General features: G+C 43.4%; 1 protein-coding gene across 2 annotated transcripts; it reads left to right on the forward strand.

The window, feature by feature from the left end:
- Positions 1–10,213: 10,213 nt before the first annotated feature.
- On the forward strand, positions 10,214–27,644 carry LOC106610423 (CD209 antigen-like protein C). 2 transcript variants are annotated; one of them, XM_082978680.1, is made up of 6 exons: positions 10,214–10,619; positions 22,230–22,331; positions 22,564–23,248; positions 24,909–25,045; positions 25,143–25,252; positions 25,926–27,644. In XM_082978680.1, exons 3-6 carry the CDS (start codon positions 22,930–22,932, stop codon positions 26,056–26,058), a joined length of 699 nt encoding a protein of 232 aa, XP_082834806.1. In that variant the 5' UTR covers positions 10,214–10,619; positions 22,230–22,331; positions 22,564–22,929; the 3' UTR covers positions 26,059–27,644. The 2 variants fall into 2 exon arrangements, with proteins under 2 accessions (XP_082834806.1, XP_082834807.1); XM_082978681.1 differs by lacking the exon at positions 22,230–22,331.
- The last annotated feature ends 206 nt before the right edge of the window (positions 27,645–27,850 follow it).

A 27,850-nucleotide genomic window follows, 5' to 3' on the forward strand; every position in this document is an offset into this window, starting at 1 on the left:
CCATCACATACTGTTTTCAGTCCTCCCATCACATACTGTTTTCAGTCTTTCCCATCACATACTGTTTTCAGCCCTTCCCATCACATACTGTTTTCATTCCTTCCATCACATACTGTTTTCAGTCCTTCCCATCACATACTGTTTTCAGTCCTTCCATCACATACTGTTTTCAGTCCTTCCATCACATACTGTTTTCAGTCCTTCCCATCACATCACATACTGTTTTCAGTCCTTCCCATCACATACTGTTTTCAGTCCTTCCCATCACATACTGTTTTCAGTCCTTCCCATCACATACTGTTTTCAGCCCTTCCCATCACATGCTGTTTTCAGTCCTTCCCATCACATACTGTTTTCAGTCCTTCCCATCACATACTGTTTTCAGTCCTTCCCATCACATACTGTTTTCAGTCCTTCCCATCACAAACTGTTTTCAGTCCTTCCCATCACATACTGTTTTCAGTCCTTCCCATCACATACTGTTTTCAGTCCTTCCATCACATACTGTTTTCAGTCCTTCCCATCACATACTGTTTTCAGTCCTTCCATCACATACTGTTTTCAGTCCTTCCCATCACAAACTGTTTTCAGTCCTTCCCATCACATACTGTTTTCCCATCACATACTGTTTTCAGTCCTTCCCATCACATGCTGTTTTCAGTCCTTCCCATCACATACTGTTTTCAGTCCTTCCCATCACATACTGTTTTCCCATCACATACTGTTTTCAGTCCTTCCCATCACATACTGTTTTCAGTCCTTCCCATCACATACTGTTTTCAGTCCTTTCCATCACATACTGTTTTCAGTCCTTCCCATCACATACTGTTTTCAGCCCTTCCCATCACATACTGTTTTCAGTCCTTCCATCACATACTGTTTTCAGTCCTTCCCATCACATACTGTTTTCAGTCCTTCCCATCACATACTGTTTTCAGTCCTTCCCATCACATACTGTTTTCAGTCCTTCCCATCACATACTGTTTTCAGTCCTTCCCATCACATACTGTTTTCAGTCCTTCCCATCACATACTGTTTTCAGTCCTTCCCATCACATACTGTTTTCAGTCCTTCCCATCACATACTGTTTTCAGTCCTTCCCATCACATACTGTTTTCAGTCTTTCCCATCACATACTGTTTTCAGCCCTTCCCATCACATACTGTTTTCAGTCCTTCCCATCACATACTGTTTTCAGTCCTTCCATCACATACTGTTTTCAGTCCTTCCCATCACATACTGTTTTCAGTCCTTCCCATCACATACTGTTTTCAGTCCTTCCATCACATACTGTTTTCAGCCCTTCCCATCACATACTGTTTTCAGTCCTTCCCATCACATACTGTTTTCAGTCCTTCCATCACATACTGTTTTCAGTCCTTCCCATCACATACTGTTTTCAGTCCTTCCATCACATACTGTTTTCAGAGCTTCCCATCACATACTGTTTTCAGTCCTTCCCATCACATACTGTTTTCAGTCCTTCCCATCACATACTGTTTTCAGTCCTTCCATCACATACTGTTTTCAGTCCTTCCCGTCACATGCTGTTTTCAGTCCTTCCCGTCACATGCTGTTTTCAGTCCTTCCCATCACATGCTGTTTTCAGTCCTTCCCATCACATACTGTTTTCAGTCCTTCCCATCACATACTGTTTTCAGTCCTTCCCATCACATACTGTTTTCAGTCCTTCCCATCACATACTGTTTTCAGTCCTTCCCATCACATACTGTTTTCAGTCCTTCCCATCACATACTGTTTTCAGTCCTGCCCCCCGGCCCAGCCCGAGGGGCCCTCCTGTCCTCCGGCCCAGCACGAGTGGTCCGTCTGCCAGGGTCAGCCCAAGTGGCCCATCTGCCCGGAGCAGCTAGCAGCGCCACCGAAGTGGGCTACGCCGACGGTGGAGCAAGGTCCATGCCCTGCACCTGAGCCACCTCCAGGATAGGTGGGTTGAGGAGGGAGGGTGTAGCACAGTGCCGTCGGTGACGGCAGCCACCCTCCCTTCCCTCCCTTATTGTTTTAGGGTTATTGTTTATGGGTTTTGTGTTGTTTTTTTTTGTTGGTAGGTGCATTCCGGGGTCTGCACCTTGAGGGGGGGGGGGTACTGTCACGTCCTGACCAGCAGATGGAGCTAGTGTTTTAGTTTTGGGGCAGGACGTGGCATGTTTGTGTTGGTTAAATGTTGGGTGGATGATTGGGACTTCCAATTGAAGGCAGGTGTGTATAGTTGCCTTTGATTGGAAGTCCTATATAGGTGTGTGTGTTTGTCTTTGGGGTTGTGGGGAATTGTTCTGTGCTTAGCCGTGTGCCTAGTCAGACTGTTATTGTCTTGTTATTGTTTTCCTGTGGATGCCTTACTGGAGTCTATTAAAGTATGAGTATTCACAGTCTCGCTGCGCCTTGGTCCTCTTCTCTCCAGTACGACATTTTCAAGGATGAGTACAACTTATTTTATGACATCCATTCAGAGTTAATGACTTGCCCATTCAGAGTTAATGACTCGCCCATTCAGAGTTAATGACTCGCCCATTCAGAGTTAATGACTCGCCCATTCAGAGTTAATGACTCACCCATTCAGAGTTAATGACTCACCCATTCAGAGTTAATGACTCACCCATTCAGAGTTAATGACTCACCCATTCAGAGTTAATGACTCACCCATTCAGAGTTAATGACTCACCTTACCCATTCAGAGTTAATGACTCACCTTAACCATTCAGAGTTAATGACTCACCCATTCAGAGTTAATGACTCACCTTAACCATTCAGAGTTAATGACTCACCTCACCCATTCAGAGTTAATGACTCACCTAAACCATTCAGAGTTAATGACTCACCTTAACCATTCAGAGTTAATGACTCACCCATTCAGAGTTAATGACTCACCTTACCCATTCAGAGTTAATGACTCACCTTACCCATTCAGAGTTAATGACTCACCTTAACCATTCAGAGTTAATGACTCACCTTAACCATTCAGAGTTAATGACTCACCTCACCCATTCAGAGTTAATGACTCACCTTAACCATTCAGAGTTAATGACTCACCTTAACCATTCAGAGTTAATGACTCACCTTAACCATTCAGAGTTAATGACTCACCTTAACCATTCAGAGTTAATGACTCACCTTAACCATTCAGAGTTAATGACTCACCCATTCAGAGTTAATGACTCACCTTAACCATTCAGAGTTAATGACTCACCTTACCCATTCAGAGTTAATGACTCACCTTACCCATTCAGAGTTAATGACTCACCTTAACCATTCAGAGTTAATGACTCACCTTAACCATTCAGAGTTAATGACTCACCTTACCCATTCAGAGTTAATGACTCACCTTAACCATTCAGAGTTAATGACTCACCTTAACCATTCAGAGTTAATGACTCGCCCATTCAGAGTTAATGACTCACCTTAACCATTCAGAGTTAATGACTCACCTTAACCATTCAGAGTTAATGACTCACCTTAACCATTCAGAGTTAATGACTCACCTTACCCATTCAGAGTTAATGACTCACCTTAACCATTCAGAGTTAATGACTCACCTTAACCATTCAGAGTTAATGACTCACCTTAACCATTCAGAGTTAATGACTCACCCATTCAGAGTTAATGACTCACCTTAACCATTCAGAGTTAATGACTCACCTTACCCATTCAGAGTTAATGACTCACCTTACCCATTCAGAGTTAATGACTCACCTCACCCATTCAGAGTTAATGACTCACCTTACCCATTCAGAGTTAATGACTCACCTTAACCATTCAGAGTTAATGACTCACCTCACCCATTCAGAGTTAATGACTCACCTCACCCATTCAGAGTTAATGACTCACCCATTCAGAGTTAATGACTCACCTTACCCATTCAGAGTTAATGACTCACCTTACCCATTCAGAGTTAATGACTCACCTCACCCATTCAGAGTTAATGACTCACCTTAACCATTCAGAGTTAATGACTCACCTTAACCATTCAGAGTTAATGACTCACCTTAACCATTCAGAGTTAATGACTCACCCATTCAGAGTTAATGACTCACCTTAACCATTCAGAGTTAATGACTCACCTTAACCATTCAGAGTTAATGACTGATAAGAGAATGATCTAATAAAGGTAATTGAATCAATAATCCATTATTAATTAGTAGGTATGTAGCATGTATAATGAATAGTTAACGTACTGCACGTAAGTCTCATAAAGGTCTAGTAGAGGCTGGAGAGGGAGAGAAATGTGTGTGTGTGTATGTAGAGGCCCCAAAGGGGCAGTAGACATGGGTGTGTGAGATACCGGGAGTAGCCTTCAAGGTTCTCCTAATCTATGGGGAAAGGAACAGGCAGTGCTGGAACAGTGGTGGGAGGTCAAGGAAGAGATACTGTTCACCTACTGTCTGTGCGTATGTGTGTGCATAGGTTACCTACTGTTGGGTGTGGAGGTGTGTGCGTAAGCGGAGAGAGAGGATAAAATGAACATCTTTGTTATTTGGACCTCAGAACGTTCTCTGAATAAAGCCGTACGAACCTTCTGCAGAAAGCTGAGTCCTTGAGGCCTAATTATTCTCAACCCAGTGTCTCCTGCTGTTCCCTCATGCAGACCATCTGGCCATGCTGTTATCTCACCTGGACCTTACATAACGGCAGCTCTGTTTACTATCTGTGTGTGTGTGTGTGTGTGTGTGTGTGTGTATTTTTGTGTGTGTTTTTCACCTGTTTTTGTGTGTGTAGGTGTTTGCAGTGGTGGAAAAAGTACTCTTTTGAATCCCTCTCTGCCTTCGAGAGAGAGAGCTAAATAGTTCTCTCTCTCTCTGCGCGTCTCTCTCTTTCTGCGCGTCTCTCTCTCTCTGCGCGTCTCTCTCTCTCTCTGCGTCTCTGTGCGTCTCTCTCTCTCTCTCTGCGTCTCTCTCTGCGTCTCTCTCTCTCTGCGTCTCTCTCTCTCTGCGCGTCTCTCTCTCTCTGCGTCTCTCTCTCTCTGCGCGTCTCTCTCTCTGCGCGTCTCTCTCTGCGTCTCTCTCTCTTTGCGTCTCTCTCTCTCTGCGTCTCTGCGCGTCTCTCTCTCTCTGCGCGTCTCTCTCTCTCTCTGCGCGTCTCTCTCTCTCTCTGCGCGTCTCTCTCTCTGCGCGTCTCTCTCTCTCTGCGCGTCTCTCTCTCTCTGCGCGTCTCTCTCTCTCTGCGCGTCTCTCTCTGCGCGTCTCTCTCTCTGCGCGTCTCTCTCTCTGCGCGTCTCTCTCTCTGCGCGTCTCTCTCTCTCTGCGCGTCTCTCTCTCTCGGCGCGTCTCTCTCTCTGCACGTCTTTCTCTCTGTGCGTCTCTCACTCTGCCTCTCTCTCTCCATCTCTCTCTGCGTCTCTCTCTCTCTGCGCGTCTCTCTCTCTGCGCGTCTCTCTCTCTGCGCGTCTCTCTCTCTCTGCGCGTCTCTCTCTCTCTCTCTCTGCGTCTCTCTCTCTCTGCGCGTCTCTCTCTGCGTCTCTCTCTCTCTCTGCGCGTCTCTCTCTCTGCGCGTCTCTCTCTGCGTCTCTCTCTCTCTCTCTGCGCGTCTCTCTCTCTGCGCGTCTCTCTCTCTGCGTGTCTCTCTCTGCGTCTCTCTCTCTCTGCGCGTCTCTCTCTCTGCGCGTCTCTCTCTCTGCGCGTCTCTCTCTGCGTCTCTCTCTCTGCGCGTCTCTCTCTCTCTCTCTCTGCGTCTCTCTCTGCGTCTCTCTCTGCGTCTCTCTCTGCGCGTCTCTCTCTGCGTCTCTGCGTGTCTCTCTCTGCGTCTCTGCGTCTCTCTCTCTCTGCGCATCTCTCTCTCTCTCTGCTTATCTCTCTCTCTGCGCATCTCTCTCTCTCTCTGCGCATCTCTCTCTCTCTCTGCGCATCTCTCTCTGCGCGTCTCTCTCTGCACATCTCTCTCTGTTTCTCTCTCTGCGCGTCTCTCTCTCTCTCTCTGCGCGTCTCTCTCTCTCTCTCTCTGCACATCTCTCTCTCTCTCTGCGCATCTCTCTCTGCACGTCTCTCTCTGCACATCTCTCTCTGTTTCTCTCTCTGCCTCTCTCTCTCCATCCCTCTCTGCGTCTCTCTCTCTCTCTCTCTGCCTCTCTGCGTCTCTCTGCCTCGGCATCTCTCTCTCTGCCTCTCTTTCTCCATCTCTCTCTGCGTCTCTCTCTCTCTCTCTCTTCGTCTCTCTCTGCGTCTCTCTCTCTTAAAGTGAAAAGTAACCCAGCAAAATACTACTTGAGTAAAAGTCTAAAAGTATCTGTTTTAAATTGTACTGAAGTTCAGTGGTAGAAAAAGTACTCAAATTGTACCAAGTAAAAGTAAAAGCTATACATCAGATTAGAGGCAGTAGGATGACAAAGCGTTATATTGAAAGGTGCCATAATTCTGTCCTGCCTGAGCACATTTTACTGAAGTACTTTACACCACTGTGTGTGTGTGTGTGTGTTTGTGTGTGTGTGTTTATGTGTGTGTGTGTTGCCCTGCTGTGTGTGTGTGTGTGTGTGTGTGTGTGTGTGTGTGTGTGTGTGTGTGTGTGTGTGTGTGTGTGTGTGTGTGTGTGTGTGTGTGTGTGTGTGTGTGTGTGTGGGTGTGTGTATATGTGTGTGTGTCCTGCTGTGTTTGTGGGTGTGTGTATATGTGTGTGTCCTGCTGTGTGTGTGTTCCCTCAAGGCTTGAATTCAGTGGGTTTGAATCGGTGCCATCCGATGAATGTTTGTGCTGACTGTGCAGAAACTGTGCTGATCCGTGTTTGTGTGTGTGTGTGTGTGTGACTTCCTCATTCTTTGGTAATGCTGATAATTTATACACACACACACACACACACACACACACACACACACACACACACACACACACACACACACACACACACACACACACACACACACACACACACACACACACACACACAGAGAGAGAGAGAGAGAATCAGCACTTTTAGACTGGTCCCAACTGATGACCTGAAAGTAACAAACTGAGGAAATGGAAAGAACCTATTGTCTTTTAAATGACCTGAGGACAGAACCCCCTGTTCCCTTTAATACAACCAATATCAAAGATCTTTAGTACAGAACCCCCTGTTCCCTTTAATACAACCAATATCAAAGATCTTTAGTACAGAACCCCCTGTTCCCTTTAATACAACCAATATCAAAGATCTTTAGTACAGAACCCCCTGTTCCCTTTAATACAACCAATAATCAAAGATCTTTAGTACAGAACCCCCTGTTCCCTTTAATACAACCAATATCAAAGATCTTTAGTACAGAACCCCCTGTTCCCTTTAATACAACCAATATCAAAGATCTTTAGTACAGAACCCCCTGTTCCCTTTAATATAACCAATATCAAAGATCTTTAGTACAGAACCCCCTGTTCCCTTTAATACAACCAATATCAAAGATCTTTAGTACAGAACCCCCTGTTCCCTTTAATACAACCAATATCAAAGATCTTTAGTACAGAACCCCCTGTTCCCTTTAATACAACCAATATCAAAGATCTTTAGTACAGAACCCTCTGTTCCCTTTAATACAACCAATATCAAAGATCTTTAGTACAGAACCCCCTGTTCCCTTTAATACAACCAATATCAAAGATCTTTAGTACAGAACCCCCTGTTCCCTTTAATATCACCAATATCAAAGATCTTTAGGACAGAACCCTCTGTTCCCTTTAATACAACCAATATCAGAGATATTTTGGTCCCTCTTGTTAAATGTAGATGTGGTCCCTCTTGTTAAATGTAGATGTGGTCCCTCTTGTTAAATGTAGATGTGGTCCCTCTTGTTAAATGTAGATGTGGTCCCTCTTGTTAAATGTAGATGTGGTTCCTCTTGTTAAATATAGATGTGGTCCCTCTTGTTAAATATAGATGTGGTCCCTCTTGTTAAATATAGATGTGGTCCCTCTTGTTAAATGTAGATGTGGTCCCTCTTGTTAAATGTAGATGTGGTTCCTCTTGTTAAATGTAGATGTGGTCCCTCTTGTTAAATATAGATGTGGTCCCTCTTGTTAAATATAGATGTGGTCCCTCTTGTTAAATGTAGATGTGGTCCCTCTTGTTAAATGTAGATGTGGTCCCTCTTGTTAAATGTAGATGTGGTTCCTCTTGTTAAATATAGATGTGGTTCCTCTTGTTAAATGTAGATGTGGTCCCTCTTGTTAAATGTAGATGTGGTCCCTCTTGTTAAATATAGATGTGGTCCCTCTTGTTAAATATAGATGTGGTCCCTCTTGTTAAATGTAGATGTGGTTCCTCTTGTTAAATATAGATGTGGTCCCTCTTGTTAAATATAGATGTGGTCCCTCTTGTTAAATATATCAAATCAAATCAAATCAAATGTATTTATATAGCCCTTCTTACATCAGCTGATATCTCAAAGTGCTGTACAGAAACCCAGCCTAAAACCCCAAACAGCAAGCAATGCAGGTGTAGACGCACGGTGGCTAGGAAAAACTCCCTAGAAAGGCCAAAACCTAGGAAGAAACCTAGAGAGGAACCAGGCTATGAGGGGTGGCCAGTCCTATTCTGGCTGTGCCGGGTGGAGATTATAACAGCACATGGCCTAGATGTTCAAATGTTCATAAATGACCAGCATTGTCAAATAATAATAATCATAGTAGTTGTCGAGGGTGCAACAGGTCAGTAACACAAGAGTAAGTGTCAGTTGGCTTTTTCATAGCCGATCTTTGAGAGTATCTGTACCGCTCCTGCTGTCTCTAGAGAGTTGAAAACAGCAGGTCTGGGACAGGTAGCACGTCTGGTGAATAGGTCAGGGTTCCAGCAGGTCTGGGACAACAGGTCTGGGACAGGTAGCACGTCCGGTGAACAGGTCAGGGTTCCAGCAGGTCTGGGACAACAGGTCTGGGACAGGTAGCACGTCCGGTGAACAGGTCAGGGTTCCATAGCTGCAGGCAGAATAGTTGGAACTGGAGCAGCAGCACAGCCAGGTGAACTGGGGACAGCAAGGAGTCATCAAGCCAGGTAGTCCTGAGGCATGGTCCTAGGGCTCAGGTCCTCCGAGAGAGAGAAAGAAAGAAAGAGAAAGAGAGAATTAGAGAGAGCATATTTAAATTCACACAGGACACCGGAAAAGACAAGAGAAATACTCCAGATGTGACAGACTGACCCTAGCCCCCCGACACAAACTACTGCAGCATAAATACTGGAGGCTGAGACAGGAGGGGTCAGGAGACACTGTGGCCCCATCCGATGAAACCCCCGGACAGGGCCAAACAGGTAGGATATAACCCCACCCACTTTGCCAAAGCACAGCCTCCACACCACTGAAGGGATATCTCCAACCACCAACATACCATCCCGGGACAAATATAGATGTGGAGTGGTCCCTCTTGTTAAATATAGATGTGGTCCCTCTTGTTAAATGTAGATGTGGTCCCTCTTGTTAAATATAGATGTGGTTCCTCTTGTTAAATGTAGATGTGGTTCCTCTTGTTAAATATAGATGTGGTCCCTCTTGTTAAATATAGATGTGGTCCCTCTTGTTAAATGTAGATGTGGTCCCTCTTGTTAAATGTAGATGTGGTCCCTCTTGTTAAATATAGATGTGGTTCCTCTTGTTAAATATAGATGTGGTCCCTCTTGTTAAATGTAGATGTGGTCCCTCTTGTTAAATGTAGATGTGGTCCCTCTTGTTAAATGTAGATGTGGTCCCTCTTGTTAAATGTAGATGTGGTCCCTCTTGTTAAATATAGATGTGGTCCCTCTTGTTAAATGTAGATGTGGTCCCTCTTGTTAAATGTAGATGTGGTCCCTCTTGTTAAATATAGATGTGGAGTGTACAAACTAATCTACACTGTGGTAAACTAAACTGTTATAAACTAAATATACAAACTAATCTTCACTGTGGTAAACTAAACTAATATAAACTAAATATACAAACTAATCTTCACTGTGGTAAACTAAACTAATATAAACTAAATATACAAACTAATCTACACTGTAGTAAACTAAACTAATATAAACTAAATATACAAACTAATCTACACTGTAGTAAACTAAACTAATATAAAGTAAATATACAAACTAATCTTCACTGTGGTAAACTAATATAAACTAAATATACAAACTAATCTTCACTGTAAGAAACAAAAATGGTTTTCAGAAAATAAGTCTGGAGTCACATGGTGGTGGTTAGTGTCATGCTATTGGTTAGACAGTTTCCCCTTTAATGAGGTTGACAGTTAAAACTGTCTCTTACATTAGACTGAGTCACACAGAGGCTCCAGCTGTGCAGAGAACAGACACAAACCTACAACTGAGATAACAGCAGACTTTACAACAGTAGAAGTTACAGCAGTAGAAGTTACAGTAGTAGAAGTTAGAAGAGTAGAAGTTACAGCAGTAAAAGTTACAGCAGTAGAAGTTACAGCAGTAGAAGTTACAGTAGTAGAAGTTACAGCAGTAGAAGTTAGATGAACAGCAGTTACAACAGTCTACTGTTACTGCATTTGACCACAAGCGTATAAAGATGTCAAAGGGAATCTATGAATACACAAATGGATTTGAAGACGAAGAACCCAATGAAATAAAGACCATTGACATTGATGATCATATTTACAACAACAAAAGACCCATCATGCCCTGCAAGAAGTATGGAGTTGGTGATCAACATTCAGGTAACAGTTTATCCTGTTATAGTGCTAGACACTGACACACACTTACACCCCAACACACACACACACACCCACAGAGACATACACGTTTTTGCACTAACTTTCCTGCACTGACTCTATGCACACACACTGGACTCTACCAACACACTGACACCCCAATACACACACACACACACACACACACACACACAGCTGCTCCTGTCTACTATCCTGTTGCCTAGTCACTTTACCCATTCCTATATGTACAGTACTTTCAGATAGTATTCATCAGTGTTGTGTTCCAGACCATCTAAAGGGAGACCGAGTGAAGACCGAGACCAGAAAAATGCGAGTCCAATTCAAGACCATGATTGTAATTTTGTCAAATCACAACCATAATACGAGTTGATGTACAGTGTTTCTGTGTTCATTTTTCAGAAATCATACAGTTGAAGTCGGAACTTTACATACACTTAGGTTGGAGTCATTAACCTCACTAGGTTAGGGGGCACTATTTTCACCTCCGGATGAAAAGCGTGCCCAAAGTAAACTGCCTGTTACTCAGGCCCAGAAGCTAGGATATGCATATTATTGGTAGATTTGGATAGAAAACACTCTAAAGTTTCCAAAACTGTTAAAATAACATCTGTGAGTATAACAGAACTGGAAAATCCATCCAGGAAGTGGGATCTTTTTATGTTTGTAGTTTTCCATTGACTGCCTATACAGTATCCCATGACTTAGGACTCAAATTGCACTTCCTATGGCTTCCACTAGATGTCAACAGTCTTTAGAAATTGTTTCAGGCTTGTATTCTGAAAAATGAGGGAGTAAGACCACTCTGAGTAAGTGGATAGTGGAAAGTCCCCAGAGCTGGTTTTCTGCTCGTGACCGAGAGCGCGCCTATCTTGTTTTTCTTTTATATTGACGAAGCTGTTGTCCGGTTGAAATTTTAGCGATTATTTAGGCTAAAAACAACCTGAGGATTGATTATAAACATCGTTTGACATGTTTCTACGAACTTTACGGATACTATTTGGATTTTCATCTGGCTGTTGTGACAGCCTTTGAGCCATTGAATTACTGAACAAAACGCGCCAACAAAACTGAGGTTTTTGGATATAAAGAGGGACTTTATTGAAAACAAAATGAACATTTATTGTGAAACTGGGAGTCTTGTGAGTGCAACCATATGAAGATCATCAAAGGTAAGTGATTAATTTTATCTCTATTTCTGACTTTTGTAACTCCAATACTTGGCTGGTAACTGTTTGTAATGTGTGTGCTGGGCGCAATCCTCAGATAATCGCATGGTATGCTTTCGCCGTAAAGCCTTTTTGAAATCTGACACCGCTTTGGATTAACAAGAAGTTAATCTTTAAGCCGATGTATAACACTTGATGTTTCATGACTGTTTATTATGAGTATTTCTGTTTTTGTATTTGGCGCTCTGCAATTTCACCGGATGTTGGCCAGGTGGGACGCTGGATGTTGGCCAGGTGGGACGGTAGCCTTCCACATACCCATAAGAAGTTTTAAAGCTCGTTTTTCAACCGCTTCACAAATTTCTTGTTAACAAACTATAGTTTTGGCAAATCGTTTAGAATATCTACTTTGTGCATGACACAAGTCATTTTTCCAACAATTGTTTACAGACAGATTATTTCACTTATAATTCACTGTATCACAATTCCTGGTGCACTTCACAAAACAGATGGCATCATGAGGAATGAAAATGGTGTGGATATATTGAAGCAACATCTCAAGTCATCAGTCAGGAAGTTAAAGCTTGGTCACAAACGGGTCTTCCAAATGGACAATGACCCCAAGCATACTTCCAAAGTTGTGGCAAAATGGCTTAACTTCTTTGGGCTAGGGGGCAGTATTTTGACGTCCGGATGAAAAACGTGCCCAAAGTAAACTGCCTGCTACTCAGTACCAGAAGCTAGGATATGCATATAAAACACTCTAAAGTTTCTAAAACTGTTAAAATTATGTCTGTGAGTATAACAGAACTTATTTGGCAGGCGAAACCCCGAGGACAAACCATCCAGGAATTTTTGTTGTTGTTGAGGTGACAGTGTTTTCAATGGATTTTCTATGTGTATCTAGATTTATAAGGCACTTGATTGCAGCTCCTATCGCTTCCACTGGATGTCAGCAGTCTTTAGAAATTGGTTGATGTTTTTCTTTAGAGAAATGAAGAAGTACGGCAGTTCAGAACGAGGGTCCAGCCTAGTGCACTCTAAAGTTTTGATGCGCGCTCCAGGTCACGTGCTTCACGTTGTTTTTATCCGGTATCGAACACCGTTTATCTCGTCTTAAATTTGATCGATTATTTACGTAAAAAAATACCTAAAGTTGTATTAGGAAAGTTGTTTCAAATGTTTGGACAGCGTTTACAGGTAACTTATTAGATATTTTGTGGTCATGCTGGGCGAGTTGGAACCGGTGTTTTTCTGAATCAAACGCGGCAAATAAATGGACATTTTGGAGATATAACGACGGAATTAATCGAACAAAAGGACAATTTGTGATGTTTATGAGACATATTGGAGTGCCAACAGAAGAAGTTCTTCAATGGTAAGGCATGAATTAAATCGTTATTTCTGACTTTTGTGTTGCGCCTGGCGGGTTGAAATCTGATTTTAATGTGTTGGTATGCTGGGCGCTGTCCTAAGATAATCACATGGGTTGCTTTCGCCGTAAAGCCTTTTTGAAATCTGACACGGTGGCTAGATTAACGAGAAGCTAAGCTTTAATTTGGTGTGTTGCACTTGTGAATGTATGAAAGTTAAATATTTTTTTATATATTTTTTGAATTTGGCGCTCTGCCATTTCACCGGATGTTATCAAATCGATCCCGTAAACGGGAGTTGAGCCCAAAGAAGTTACGGACAACAAAGTCAAGGTGGTGGCAGCATCATGGAGTGGCCATCATAAAGACCTGACCTCAATCCTATAGAAAATATGTGGGCAGAACTGAAAAAGCATGTGCGAGCAAGGAGGCCTACAAACCTGACTCAGTTACACCAGCTCTGTCAGGAGGAATGGGCCAAAATTCACCCAATTTATTGTGGTTGGCTTACTCCGACTGGCTGTTGGACTGTGGGTGGAAACCAGAGGACAGGCTGGCCGATGACCCAATGAGGGTGCAGAACACCTTCCAGAACTGGGACGGAACTGAGGACCCCGGAACTGTCCACGGGCAGTCCATGGTTCTGGAACACGTGCTGCACCATGAGCTGGGCCGTCTCTTTGGCAGAAGGTAGTTTGGGGAGAGGAATGAAGTGGGCGACGTCGGATGGCACTGTTGCCCTCAGACAGGGGGGAGACCTGTGACGAAATCCAGGGATATGTGGGACCAGGGACAGTGAGGGACAGGCAGTGGTTGAAGTAGACCAGCCGGAGCTTGCCGAGGAGTCTTGTTCTGCTCACAGACCGTGCAGCCAGCAACAAACGCGCCGACATCCGGAACCATAGTAGGCCACCAAAAGCGTTGTCGCACGAAGCCCAGGGTCTGACGGGAGCCCGTGTGACAGGCAAGCCTGGGAGAATGGGCCCACTCCAGGACCGGAGTGGACAGCGTCAGGCACAAATATTCAGTTATCTGGGCCCCCCCAGGGTTTGGCTGGGACCGCTGTGCCTCCACGACCTGTTTCCTTATACCCCAGCTGAGTGCCGTCGCTAGGCATGAGGTGGGAAGGATGGTCTCGAGCTCCGGGGTGGAAACTGTGGCTATAGCTGCGAAACAGGGCATCCACTTGAAGTTCTTGGACCCTGGCCGGTAAGAGAGGGAAAAGTTGAACAGGGTAAACAACAGGGCCCATCTTGCTTGCCTGGAGTTGAGGCGCTTGGCGGTGCGGAGATACTCCAGGTTTTTGTGGTCGGTACACACAATGAACAGATGTTCCGCCCCTTCCAGCCAGTGCCCCCATTCCTCCAATACCATCTTCACCATGAGAAGCTCCCAATTCCCCACAGCGTAGTTCTCTCCGTGGCATTGAGGCGGTGGGAGAAGAAGGCGCAGGGATGCAGCTTAACTTTTTAGGGTATAGGGGGCAGTATTTTCGATTTCGGATGAAAAGCGTGCCCAGAGTAAACTGCCTAATACTAGGGCCCAGAGTCAAATATGTGCATATTATTACTGGTTACTATTACTGGTTACTATTACATATTATTACTGGTTACTACTCTTGCCCAGAAACGACAATATGCATATTATTAGTAGATTTGGATAGGAAACACTCTGAAGTTTCTAAAACTGTTTGAATGATGTCTGTGAGTACAACAGAATTCATATGGCAGGCAAAAACCTGAGAAAAATCCAACCAGGAAGTGGGAAATCTGAGAATTGTAGTTCTTCTTTTGAATCCCTATCGAAACTACAGTGTCTGTGGGGTCACGTTGCACTTCCTAAGGCTTCCATTGGCTGTCAATAGCCTTTAGAAAGTTTTTTCATCCTCCTGTTACTGGGCAGAGAATAGTAGCTCAGTCAATGAGTGGACTGCCTGAGGACAAAGGGCTTGGTGATGCGCAAGCCCGCGAGCGCGCCGTTCCTTCTTTTTCTCCTGGAATGAATACGCTATTGTCCGGTTGGAATATTATCGCATTTTTACGTTAAAAATACCCTAAAGATTGATTTTAAACAACATTTGACATGTTTCTACGAACGTTAATGGAACGATTTGACTTTTCGTCTCTGGTACTGCGCTCGCACGTTATGCCTTTGGATAATGATCTGAATGCTCGAACAAAACGTAGGTATTTGGACATACATATGGAGTATTTCGAACAAAAAGAACATTTCTTGTGGAAGTAGGAGTCCTCGGAGTGCATTCTGACGAAGATCAGCAAAGGTAAGAGAATATTTATAATACTAATTCAGAGTTTTGTTGATGCCAGAACTTGTTGCGGAGCTGTATAGCTTGCTTCGATGGCTAAGCTATGTACTCAGAATATTGAACAATGTGCTTTCTCCGTAAAGTTATTTTGAAATCTGACAAAGCGGTTGCGTCAAGGAGTAGTGTATCTATAATTCTTTCAATAACTGTTGTAAATTCTATCAACGTTTATGATGAGTATTTTTGTAAATTGATGTGCACATTCACTGGAAGTTTTGGTGGGAATACATTTTCTGAACATCACGCGCCAATGTAAAATGCTGTTTTTGGATATAAATATGAACTTTATAACCTCTATGGGTCACGTCCCACCTAGCCCATAGAGGTTAAGGTCCAGGGCAGAATGTTGGGACAGGACAGCCCCCACTCCGACATCCGAAGCATCGGCCTCCACCACGAACTAACATGAAGGGTCAGGATGAACCAAGATTGGCGCAGTGGTGAAGCTATGTTTGAGGTCCCGGAACGCCTGGTCAGCAGCAGCGCACCACGTGAACGGAATCTTGGTAGAGGTGAGTGCAGACAGGAAACCAGGGTGCTGTAACCCTGGAGAAAGCGGCGATAAAAGTTGGCAAACCCCAGGAAATGTTGTAGCTACACCCTGGCCGTAGGCTGAGGCCAATCCACCACTGCTCTCACCTTCCCGGGATCCATCTGGACTCTCCCAGCAGAGATGATGTAGCCCAGAAACGGGATGGTGGAGAGATGGAACTCGCACTTCTCTGCCTTCACAAATAGCTGATTCTCCAGAAGGCATTGAAGAACCTGCCGGACGTGGAGCATGTGTTCTTGGTGGGAGCGGGAGAAGACGAGGATGTCATCAATGTAGACGAAGACGAACCGTTTCAACATGTCGTGGAGAACATCATTTATCAGAGCCTGGAACACAACAGGGGCGTTGGTGAGGCCAAAAGGCATGACCAGACACTTGTAGTGGCTGCTGGCCTTGTTGAAGGCGGTCTTCCACTCGTCCCCCTCTCGTGTCCGCACCAGGTGGTAGGCATTCCGTAGATCCAACTTCGAAAACACAGTGGTTCCCTGGAGCGGCTCGAAGGCAGAGGAAATGAGTGGTAGCGGGTAACGGTTCTTAACAGTAATGCCATTGAGTCCTCGCTAGTAAATGCACAGGCGCAGGGTCTTGTCCGTTTTCTCCATGAAGAAAAACCCTGCACCGGCGGGAGAGGAAGAGGGACGGATAAATTCTGCAGCTAGGGAGGCCCCAATGTAGGTCTCCATAGCCTTGGTCTCTGGTACTGACAAAGAGTACAGGCGTCCCCGGGGCGGCGTGTTGCTAGGGAGAAGGTCAATCCCGCAGTCATAGGGTCTGTGCGGCGGAAGCGAAATGGCCCAGGCCTTACTGAACACCTCTCGGAGGTCCTGGTGCTCTGCGGGGATTGCGGAGAGGTCCAGGGCACTTTCTGAGCCCCCAGGAAGACACCCCGGGGAAGGTTGTGCTGACTTCAGACAATGGGCGAGGCAGAACGGACTCCAGCCCATGATGGCACCAGTAGACCAGTTGATGACGGGATTGTGTCGCTGGAGCCAGGAGAATCCCAAAACCACGGGACTTGATGAAGAGAAATTGAATAGTCTTGCTGTGATTCCCTGACACCTGTAGGTTGATGAGAGTGGTATTATAAGTGAACCGGCCTATAGAGCACCTGTCCAGCACTCTAACATCCATGGGAGTGGAGAGAGGCTGAGTGGGGATGTTCAGCTCGGAAGCCAGGGTAGCGTCCAAAAAGCTCTCATCGGCCCCAGAGTCAATGAGGACCCGAAGAGATTTAGACTGGTTACACCACAGCAGAATGGCATGAAAAGGGGTGCGAGCAAGGGAAGCAGACCTGTTCTCCATATGACCCACCAGAGTACTCGCTCCTACCGGTGAGCCTGGTCTTTTAAAGGACAAGAGGACACAAAATGACCAAGAGTCCCGCAATATAGACAACTCTTTGTGTTGATCCTGTATTGCCATTCCGCTGGCGACAGCCCAGTTCTGCCTAGTTGCATAGGCTCGGGAAGTGGTGACTCGGCCGACTTCGGCGACTCTCGGGGGTCGGGAAGCTTCGAGTTCTCTCTGCAACGGGACCGTCGGGGACTTCCGGGATGACTCAGAGGCAAGGTGGAATCCCTGGACGTGCGAGCGAAATCGAATTTCCTCTCCCTCCGTCGTTCCCGTAATCGGCCATTGAAAGCTGTGTGCTCTGGCTGCTTGCAGATGATATTCCACTGTGTGGCGCGCATGTGAATATATTTCACTTGCTTTGCAATTACGTAGGCTACTTTGTGTACGATTCTTCTATTGTACTGCATAATTGATAAGTCGTATACCTCCACTCCACTACACTACACATTAGTAGGGATTAATAAGTGAGTATAAACAATGCCCACGGAAAAACCTGCGTATACCCTTCACTACACTACTGGCCCTTTTTGTTTTATAACCTGTTAGGGCTAGGGGGCAGTATTGACACGGGTGGATAAAAAACGTACCCGATTTAATCTGGTTACTACTCCTGCCCAGTAACTAGAATATGCATATAATTATTGGCTTTGGATAGAAAACACTCCAAAGTTTCTAAAACTGCTTGAATGGTGTCTGTGAGTATAACAGAACTCAAATGGCAGGTCAAAACCTGAGAAGATTCTGTACAGGAAGTACCCTGTCTGACCATTTCTTGGCCTTCTTTGCCATCTCTATCCATTACAGAGGATCTCTGCTGTTACGTGACACTTCCTACGGCTCCCATGGGCTCTCAGAAGGCGGCAAAAAGCTGAATCGTGGCTTTGCAGGCTCTGGCTGAAAAAAAGTAGTGCGTTTGGGTAGTGGCTGGTTACAGTACTGTGAGACTCAGGCGCGTGCCCGCGTCGACCGAATGCTTTGTTTTCTTTCCTCTGTTTACCTAAACGCAGATTCCCGGTCGGAATATTATCGTTTTTTTACGAGAAAAATTGCATAAAAATGGATTTTAAACAGCGGTTGACATGCTTCGAAGTACGGTAATGGAATATTTAGACATTTTTTGTCACGAATTGCGCCATGCTCGTGACCCTTATTTACAATTCGGATAGTGTCTAGAACGCACAAACAAAACGCCGCTATTTGGATATAACGATGGATTATTTTGGACCAAACCAACATTTGTTATTGAAGTTGCAGTCCTGGGAGTGCATTCTGACGAAGACAACAAAGGTAATCAAACTTTTGTAATAGTAAATCGTAGTTTGGTCAGGGCTAAACTTGGTCGGTGTCTAAATGGCTAGCCGTGATGGCTGGGCTATCTACTGAGAATATTGCAAAATGTGCTTTCACCGAAAAGCTATTTTAAAATCGGACACCTCGATTGCACAAAGGAGTTCTGTATCTATATTTCTTAAAATAATTGTTGTGTTTTTTGTGAACGTTTATCGTGAGTAATTTAGTAAATTCACCGGAGGTTTGCGGGGGGTATGCTAGTTCTGAATGTCACATGCTAATGTAAAAAGCTGTTTTTTGATATAAATATGAACTTGATTGAACAAAACATGCATGTATTGTATAACATAATGTCCTAGGTGTGTCATCTGATGAAGATCATCAAAGGTTAGTGCTGCATTTAGCTGTCTTCTGGGTTTTTGTGACATTATATGCTAGCTTGAAAAATGGGTGTCTGATTATTTCTGGCTGGGTACTCTGCTGACATAATCTAATGTTTTGCTTTCGTTGTAAAGCCTTTTTGAAATCGGACAGTGTGGTTAGATTAACGAGAGTCTTGTCTTTAAAATGCTGTAAAATAGTCATGTTTGAGAAATTGAAGTAATAGCATTTCTAAGGTATTTGAAAATCGCGCCACGGGATTACACTGGCTGTTGAGTAGGTGGGACGATTTCGTCCCGCCTAGCCCAGAGAGGATAAAAAGTCCCCTCTCCTACATGAGTGTGCTGGAATTACGGTTGCTGTCCTTTCAGAATCACGAACCTGTCATATGCTGAATGCCTATAGGTTCGCTACTGCGCAAACACGTTGTGGCAGACCAGGGGGGTGGGTCAAAACGTTTACACAGATCAGACACGGACAGAGAAGGATTAGCTCAGTTTCAAAGGTGTTTATTAAAATAATAGTTCAAAAGAAAAGGATAGGTCTCCCCCATGAGACCCTCTCCGGGATACCGTCTTCTGGGCTCCGGGTCTTGCTGTATCCTGTTGGGATCAAAAACTGAACTCACGCCTGTTACCTCTGAAACCGTCCCCAAATATACAGGAGTCCTTTCTTCCCCCACTCTCTCCCCTGTGTGCTGCCCTTCTGGCAGCTTTATGGGATTTGTACAGCTGGTGAACAGTCAGTCCTTGATTACTCACCAGCTCCCAATCAGCCCCAATTAGTCCTGGCCGGAGAGCCCGTCGAGACCTGGCACGTCCAGCAGGTGGAGCCATCGCCTCGTGATGTGTACTCCATCTGTCACCAGGCCTCGACGAGTCTCCCCCTGGTGGCTGACCTGCTGTACGCCACAACGTCTATAATAGATATAAGACTGTTCAGATATTCATGTTATAAGACAGGAGTGTTGTCATAGTCCGTGTATATAGGTGGCAGGGAAGTCAGGCGCAGGAGAAAACAGAGTGGTTAAAAAATGGAGTATTTATTTCCCAAACTAACTCCAAAACCCACGTAGAAAATAATCCGGGTAAACAATAACCCGTCGCACACCGATACATAAACAACACGTCCATAACATAACAAACAATCACCGACAGAGAAATGAGGGGAAGCAGAGGGTTAAATACACAACATATAATTACTGGGATATGAAACAGGTGTGTAAAGAGATCAGACAAAACCAATGGAAAATGAAAAACTGATCAATGGTGGCTAGAAGACCGGTGACGTCGATCGCCAAACACCACCCGAACAAGGAGGGGCATCAACTTCGGTAGAAGTCGTGACAAGTGTATATATTTGGCCTGGTATTGGTATTCATTGGTAACATTGGTATTCAAAATTATTTTCAAAATTCTTCACCCCATTCTGTCAAATTGGTTGTTGAGAATTGCTAGACAACCATTTTCAAGTCTTACGGTAGATTTTCAAGCAGATTTAAGTCAAACCTGTAACTCTGCAAACTCCAGTGTTGTCACGCCTGCTCCCCCTCCCCCTGCTGCTCGAAGACGCCAGGCTCCCCAGCATTACGCACTCCTGCCTTTCCACGTCACGCGCATCAGCGAAATTACCTCCCCTATATTTGTCAGTTCCCTATCTCTGTTCCCCTGCTGCCGCATTGATTGTCGAATGTCGTTGTTCTGCCCGTGTGCTGACGCTGTGCCTGTCTTGTTTCATGTCTGTTCCTTATTACATTTTTACTCCCCATACCTGCTTCTCATCTCCGGTGTCGGGTGCTACCAGTGTAGATTTGGCCTTGTGTTTTAGGTTATTGTCCAACTGAAAGGTGAAATTTTCTCCCAGTGTCTGGTGGCAAGCAAACAACCAGGTTTTTCTGTAGGATTTTGCCTGTTTAATTCCAGTCCGTTTCTTTTTTTTAATCCTGAAACTATGGAGAGTGGTACTCCAATGTGTTATGTTTTGGGAAAATCCAATACAACACTTTGTATTCAGGACAAAATTGTAATTTCTTTGCCACACTTTTAACAGTATTATTTATTTTGGACAGCTTCCTTATTTTCACTCTGTCAAGTAGGTTAGTGTTGAGGAGTAGCTACAATGTTGATCCATCCTCAGTTTTCACAACCATTAAACTCTGTAACTGTTTTAAAGTCACCATTGGCCGTATGGTGAAATCCCTGAGCGGTTTCCTTCCTCTCCGGCAACTGAGTTAAGAAGGACTCCTGTATCTTTTTAGTGACTGGGTATATTGATACACCATCCAAAGTGTAATAACTTCACCATGCTCAAACGGATATTCAACATCTGTATTTCTTTTTTACTTATCAATAGGTGCCCTTTGCGAGGCATTGGAAAACCACCTTGGTCTTTGTGGTTGAATTTGTGATTGAAATTCACTGCTCGACTGAGGACCTTACAGATACAGTATGTGTGGGGTACAAAATCATATTAAACACTATTATTGCACACAGAGTGAGTCCTTGCAACTTATTATGTGACTTGTTAAACAAATGTTTAATCCTGAACTTATTTAGACTTGCCATAAAGGGGTTGAATAATTATTGACTCACAATACTCCAGCTTTTCATTTTTAATTCATTTGTAAACATTTCTAAAAACATATTTCCAGAACAGTGACAATTATTTTAATTTTATTCAGACTAACACAAAATTTGGAAAATAAATTTTCTGGTTACCTTGTACCCCTGCACATCAACACTGTATTGGTACTCCCTGTATATAGCCATGTTATTTTTACTTGTTAATGTTATTCGTTATTTAATCCTTGTCAGTATTTCTATTTATTTCTCTCTGCATTGTTGGAAAATGACCCATAAGTCAGCATTTCACTATTAGCATACACCTGTTGTTTTATGAAGCAATTGACAAATGGAATGTGATTTGGATTTAAATAGATGCCGGCAGACATTTTGGGTGCCTGAACTCAGCCTTTAAGCCAATATTCTGTAAGAGGTTCTGGAACTCAAACAGTAGAATATGTGAGGTGCTGGAACTCAGTTCTAGTGTTCTGTCCCTTGTCAAGCTTGTGTATTTCCCTCAGTGATTCAAAGAGCAACTGGAAAGAAAGACATATAGATGATCAAGTTCTTATGATAATAATATGTGCTTCAGTGTATCTTTGGAGGTGGAAGAGACATTTCCCAACTGCTGCAGTGTGTCTGGGGATGCTGTGTGTTCTCCTGCTGGCTTGGATCATAGGCCTGTTACTCTACCGTGAGTTTATGTTCTCACTCAAACATTCTTCATCATCAGTGGTGTAATGACGAGGGTTCAATTCCATTCAATTTAATTAAGAAAATACACCAAATTCCAATTCCACGTTTCTAATTGAAAATAATTCCAGTGTACTTCCTGAATTGACTGGTATTGAAATTGACCTCAATCCGGGAAATGTCTGATTAACTTTTCCACTTTTATCTTGGTTGTTGATTGTATTATTTCACAGAGAGAAACCAATTGACCAGTTCCGACACCCTGACCAAAGAGGGAGACCAGCAACAGACCAGTTACAACACCTTGACCAAAGAGGGAGACCAGCTACAGACCAGTTCTAACACCCTGATCAAAGAGAGAGACCAGCTACAGACCAGTTACAACACCCTGACCAAAGAGAGAGACCAGCTACAGACCAGTTCTAACACCCTGACCAAAGAGAGAGACCAGCTACAGACCAGTTACAACACCCTGACCAAAGAGAGAGACCAGTTACAGACCAACTACAACACCATGACCAAAGAGAGAGACCAGCTACAGACCAGATACAACACCCTGACTGCAGAAAGAGACCAGTTACAGACCAGACTACAACACCATGAAGAAAGAGAGAGACCAGCTACAGACCAGTAACAACACCCTGACTGCAGAAAGAGACCAGCTGCAGACCAGTTACAACACCCTGATCAAAGAGAGAGAGCAGCTACAGACCAGCTACAACACCCTGACCAAAGAGAGAGACCAGCTACAGACCACTAACAACACCCTGACCAAAGAGAGAGACCAGCTACAGACCAGTAACAACACCCTGACTGCAGAAAGAGACCAGCTACAGACCAGCAACAACACCCTGACCAAAGAGAGAGACCAGCTACAAAAAGACACAGAATGTCTGAAACAATCTTTAGTTCAGAAAGGTGAGTGAAATTGGCTAATGATTGTTCTGTTATCAGTTCACATGCCACGTACGGCAATTCAACTTACATTAAAGGAAATATGTGAGAAAAAAACTGACTTCCAAACCGTCCATTAGTTAGTGTCTTCCTTGAGTGTTTGATTGATACTTAAACACGTTCCGCTAGCGGAACACCTGCTCCAATATCCAATGATAGGCGTGGCGCGAATTACAAATTCCTCAAAAATACAAAAACTTCAATTTCTCAAACATATGACTATTTTACAGCCATTTAAAGACAAGACTCTCGTTAATCTAACCACACTGTCCGATTTCAAAAAGGCTTTACAACGAAAGCAAAACATTAGATTATGTCAGCAGAGTACCAAGCCAGAAATAATCAGACACCCATTTTTCAAGCCAGCATATAATGTCACCAAAACCCAGAAGACAGCTAAATGCAGCACTCACCTTTGATGATCTTCATCAGATGACAACCCTAGGACATTATGTTATACAATACATGCATGTTTTGTTCAATCAAGTTCATATTTATATCAAAAACTAGCTTTTTACATTAGCATGTGACGTTCAGAACTAGCATACCCCCCCCGCAAACTTCCGGGGAATTCGCTAACATTTTACTAAATTACTCACGATAAACGTTCACAAAAAGCATAACAATTATTTTAAGAATTATAGATACAGAACTCCTCTATGCACTCGATATGTCCGATTTTAAAATAGCTTTTTGGTGAAAGCACATTTTGCAATATTCTAAGTACATAGCTAGGCCATCACGGGCTAGCTATTTAGACACCCGGCAAGTTTAGCACTCACCAATATCAGATTTACTATTATAAAAGTTTGATTACCTTTTGTTGTCTTCGTCAGAATGCACTCCCAGGACTGCTACTTCAATAACAAATGTTGGTTTGGTCCAAAATAATCCATCGTTATATCCGAATAGCGGCTTTTTATTCGTGCGTCCCAGACACTATCCGAAATGGTAAATCAGGGTCGTGCGCATGGCGCAATTCGTGACAAAAAAATTCTAAATATTCCATTACCGTACTTCGAAGCATGTCAACCGCTGTTTAAAATCAATTTTTATGCCATTTTTCTCGTAAAAAAGCGATAATATTCCGACCGGGAATGTCCATTTAGCTAAACAGAGGAAAGTAAACAAAGCTTTCGGTCGACGCGGGCACGAGCCTGAGTCTCACAGTACTGTAACCAGCCACTACCCAAACGCGCTACTTTGTTTCAGCCAGAGCCTGCAAAGCCACGATTCTGCATTTTGCCGCCTTCTGAGAGCCTATGGCAGCCGTAGGAAGTGTCACGGGACAGCTAAGATCCTCACTCTTCAATAAACAGAGACAAGAAGAACGACACCTTGTCAGACAGGCCACTTCCTGCATGAAATCTTCTCAGGTTTTTGCCTGCCATATGAGTTCTGTTATACTCACAGACACCATTCAAACAGTTTTAGAAAATTTGGAGTGTTTTCTATCCAAAGCCAATAATTATATGCATATTCTAATTACTGGGCAGGAGTAGTAACCAGATTAAATCGGGTACGTTTTTTATCCAGCCGTGAAAATACTGCCCCCAGCCATAACAGGTTAATTAAATGTTGTATTAAATTAAAGTGACTAAAGCAAGAAATGTTCAACTTACAGTGTGTCCTCAAGGATGGAAGAAGCTTGGTAGCAGTTGTTACTACGTCTCTACTGAGTACAAATCCTGGGAGGAGAGCAGACAGGACTGCAGAAATAGAGAAGCAGACCTGGTGGTTATCAAAAGCGAAGACGATCAGGTGTGTGTGTGTGAGGTAGAGAGAAAAAAAGAGAGAGAGAGATAACGAGCAGTAATGGGTATGTATTAACAATGTTGTCTCTCTTCTACTACTACAGACATTTGTCAATTGGTTATGCGGGGTAAAGGACTATGTCTGGATTGGTCTGACTGACTCTGTTTCTGAGGGGACCTGGAAATGGGTGGACGACACACCACTGACCACAAAGTAAGACATTAATGAATTCTGTGTCACTATGACATCACTGTCTGGAGTAGTAGGTTCAGAGTGGACAGCCTGATTCTATTTGTTGTTTCTCCTACAGGTATTGGAACAGTGGACAGTCTGATTCTATGTGTTGTTTCTCCTACAGGTATTGGAACAGTGGACAGTCTGATTCTATGTGTTGTTTCTCCTACAGGTATTGGAACAGTGGACAGTCTGATTCTATGTGTTGTTTCTCCTACAGGTATTGGAACAGTGGACAGTCTGATTCTATGTGTTGTTTCTCCTACAGGTATTGGAACAGTGGACAGCCTGATTCTATGTGTTGTTTCTTCTACAGGTATTGGAACAGTGGACAGTCTGATTCTATGTGTTGTTTCTCCTACAGATATTGGAACAGTGGACAGCCTGATTCTATGTGTTGTTTCTCCTACAGGTATTGGAACAGTGGACAGCCTGATTCTATGTGTTGTTTCTCCTACAGGTATTGGAACAGTGGACAGCCTGATTCTATGTGTTGTTTCTTCTACAGGTATTGGAACAGTGGACAGCCTGATTCTATGTGTTGTTTCTTCTACAGGTATTGGAACAGTGGACAGCCTGATTCTATGTGTTGTTTCTCCTACAGGTATTGGAACAGTGGACAGCCTGATTCTATGTGTTGTTTCTCCTACAGGTATTGGAAAAGTGGAGATCCTAATGGTGGAAGAGCTGAGAACTGTGTGTATTTCTACTCCTGGTCATCAGACACCGGAGCATGGTGGGACTATGACTGTTCCTATAAATACAGATGGATCTGTGAGAAGTAGGATTCTCCTTGGTCGTCTCTCTGTACTGCTAACTATTATACTCCTTGGTCGTCTCTCTTCGCGGCAAAGAGGGGACAACTCGCTGGCACCAAGGTTTTCTGGAAGTGTACATTCCTCAGTTATTAGCTTTTTACCTGAATGTTGCATAAAATGAATGATTAAGTATGACTACTTTTGAAAAGATATAAATGTGACTTGAGTCTTCTAAATGAGATAATGTTTTTTCATGTAAAGTTTATCCAGTCAGTACCCACACCCACGTGAGCACAGACATTACGACAAAACGTCATGGAACACCCCTTTTCACAGAGTTAATAAAAGGACTTGGGACAAAATGAATATTAGATCGGAGAACGTGAGGATCATCCGCACGTTGAAATGGCTACCACTCTAGAGACCAGAGAGCATGGAGCAGTAGCTACATGTTGAAATGGTTGGCAATTTAAATACAGACCAGTTACGTGCAGCGCCAGCTGAATACGAAACAAATGGTTAAGAAGAAAATCTCGACAAGACTACACATTTAGTCGGCAGCTGTATATGTACAATAGTCTAGGAAACTCGACCGAAGACGAGAGGAGAACATTTCCCTATTGAACAACCATTGGTACGCCTGACAAATCCATTATAACAAACTACAACTACAAAAGACTTTGATCTCTGGTGGAAAAACCAGAGACTTTCTGTCGACTGACTCTCCAGCAGACGGACAGGCCACAAAGGTCTACACTCGTAAATATGTAACTTGCAATTTATTTTCGAATGAGCGGCCGTTTATGTGCAAAGGGTTAGCATTTCCATGAGCCTAGATAACAGATGTGTGTACGATAGTGGAGTCCTTCGTCTGTTCTCCTGCACTTTCTTACCTGCCCCTCCCATTCTATTGTCTACCAAGCTGTCATATCGATTTAGTCCACTAGGGACATTTCATGGCTTTGTGTTAGTAACCAATGAATAATCTATCCTGTGTGTTTTTATGTAATTCTGTGTGATTATTTAGTTAGTTAGTAAATAAATAATTAAGACAATTTGTAAATCCCTGATTCATCATTTATGCTAGGCTTCGTACAGATATCCAAGTGTTTGAGACATTCAGAATATGAGTGATGAGGTAATAATTCATTAAGTTGAGACTGTAATCGATAAGATATGAAAATATCTGAAGAGAGTTAAAATTTGGAAAAAATGTAACTCTTTAAACAACATTTTCACGTGGTTCCCCGACTTCCTAGTTAATTACTGTTTACATGATTATTTAATTGTGCAGTTATTACACAGAGAATTGATTTGATAACATAAGTGTTCCCATTAATGATCGTCCACAGACATGAACGATAGATAGTCAGCCAACGTTATGACAACTCCATGTTAGATCAACTATTATCCAGTAGAGAACAGTCCTTCTAGACTCCATGTTAGATCAGCTATTATATAATAGAGAGAACAGTTCATTGTATTGTTATTGTATATGTTTTGTTTTATTGTTATTATCTGTATTAAATACTTGTTATATCATGTATTTGACAAGGTAAACTGAATAAGCAGGAAGTAGTTTGTGATTGATTAAAGCTAAAGGAGCAACCAAACTGTCTACCAAGTAACATTCTGTATCTACCATGTAACATATCTGCCCCTTTCATCGTATTTTTGCTCTGTGCCCTCTGCAAGACGCCTGGATGTGACAAAGACTTTGTATGACAAACGGGCAGTGGTAAAACAATGGGACTTGGAGACAGTGCTTGGTGACGACAGGAAATAGGTCTTCCTGTCTCAGTTTCTTGTGAAAAGTGCT

The sequence above is a fragment of the Salmo salar genome, chromosome 08, assembly GCF_965601325.2.
Source record: "Salmo salar chromosome 08, fSalSal1, whole genome shotgun sequence".
NCBI lineage: Eukaryota > Metazoa > Chordata > Actinopteri > Salmoniformes > Salmonidae > Salmo > Salmo salar.

What these genes read in the sequence shown, in the direction of transcription:
- LOC106610423 (XM_082978680.1), top strand. Translation starts at nt 22,930, where the DNA reads ATGAAGAAAGAGAGAGACCAGCTACAGACCAGTAACAACACCCTGACT. An exon ending in TCAAAAGCGAAGACGATCAG is followed by an intron (nt 25,046 to 25,142) that starts GTGTGTGTGTGT and finishes CTACTACTACAG; the next exon opens with ACATTTGTCAATTGGTTATG. An exon ending in GACACACCACTGACCACAAA is followed by an intron (nt 25,253 to 25,925) that starts GTAAGACATTAA and finishes TTTCTCCTACAG; the next exon opens with GTATTGGAAAAGTGGAGATC.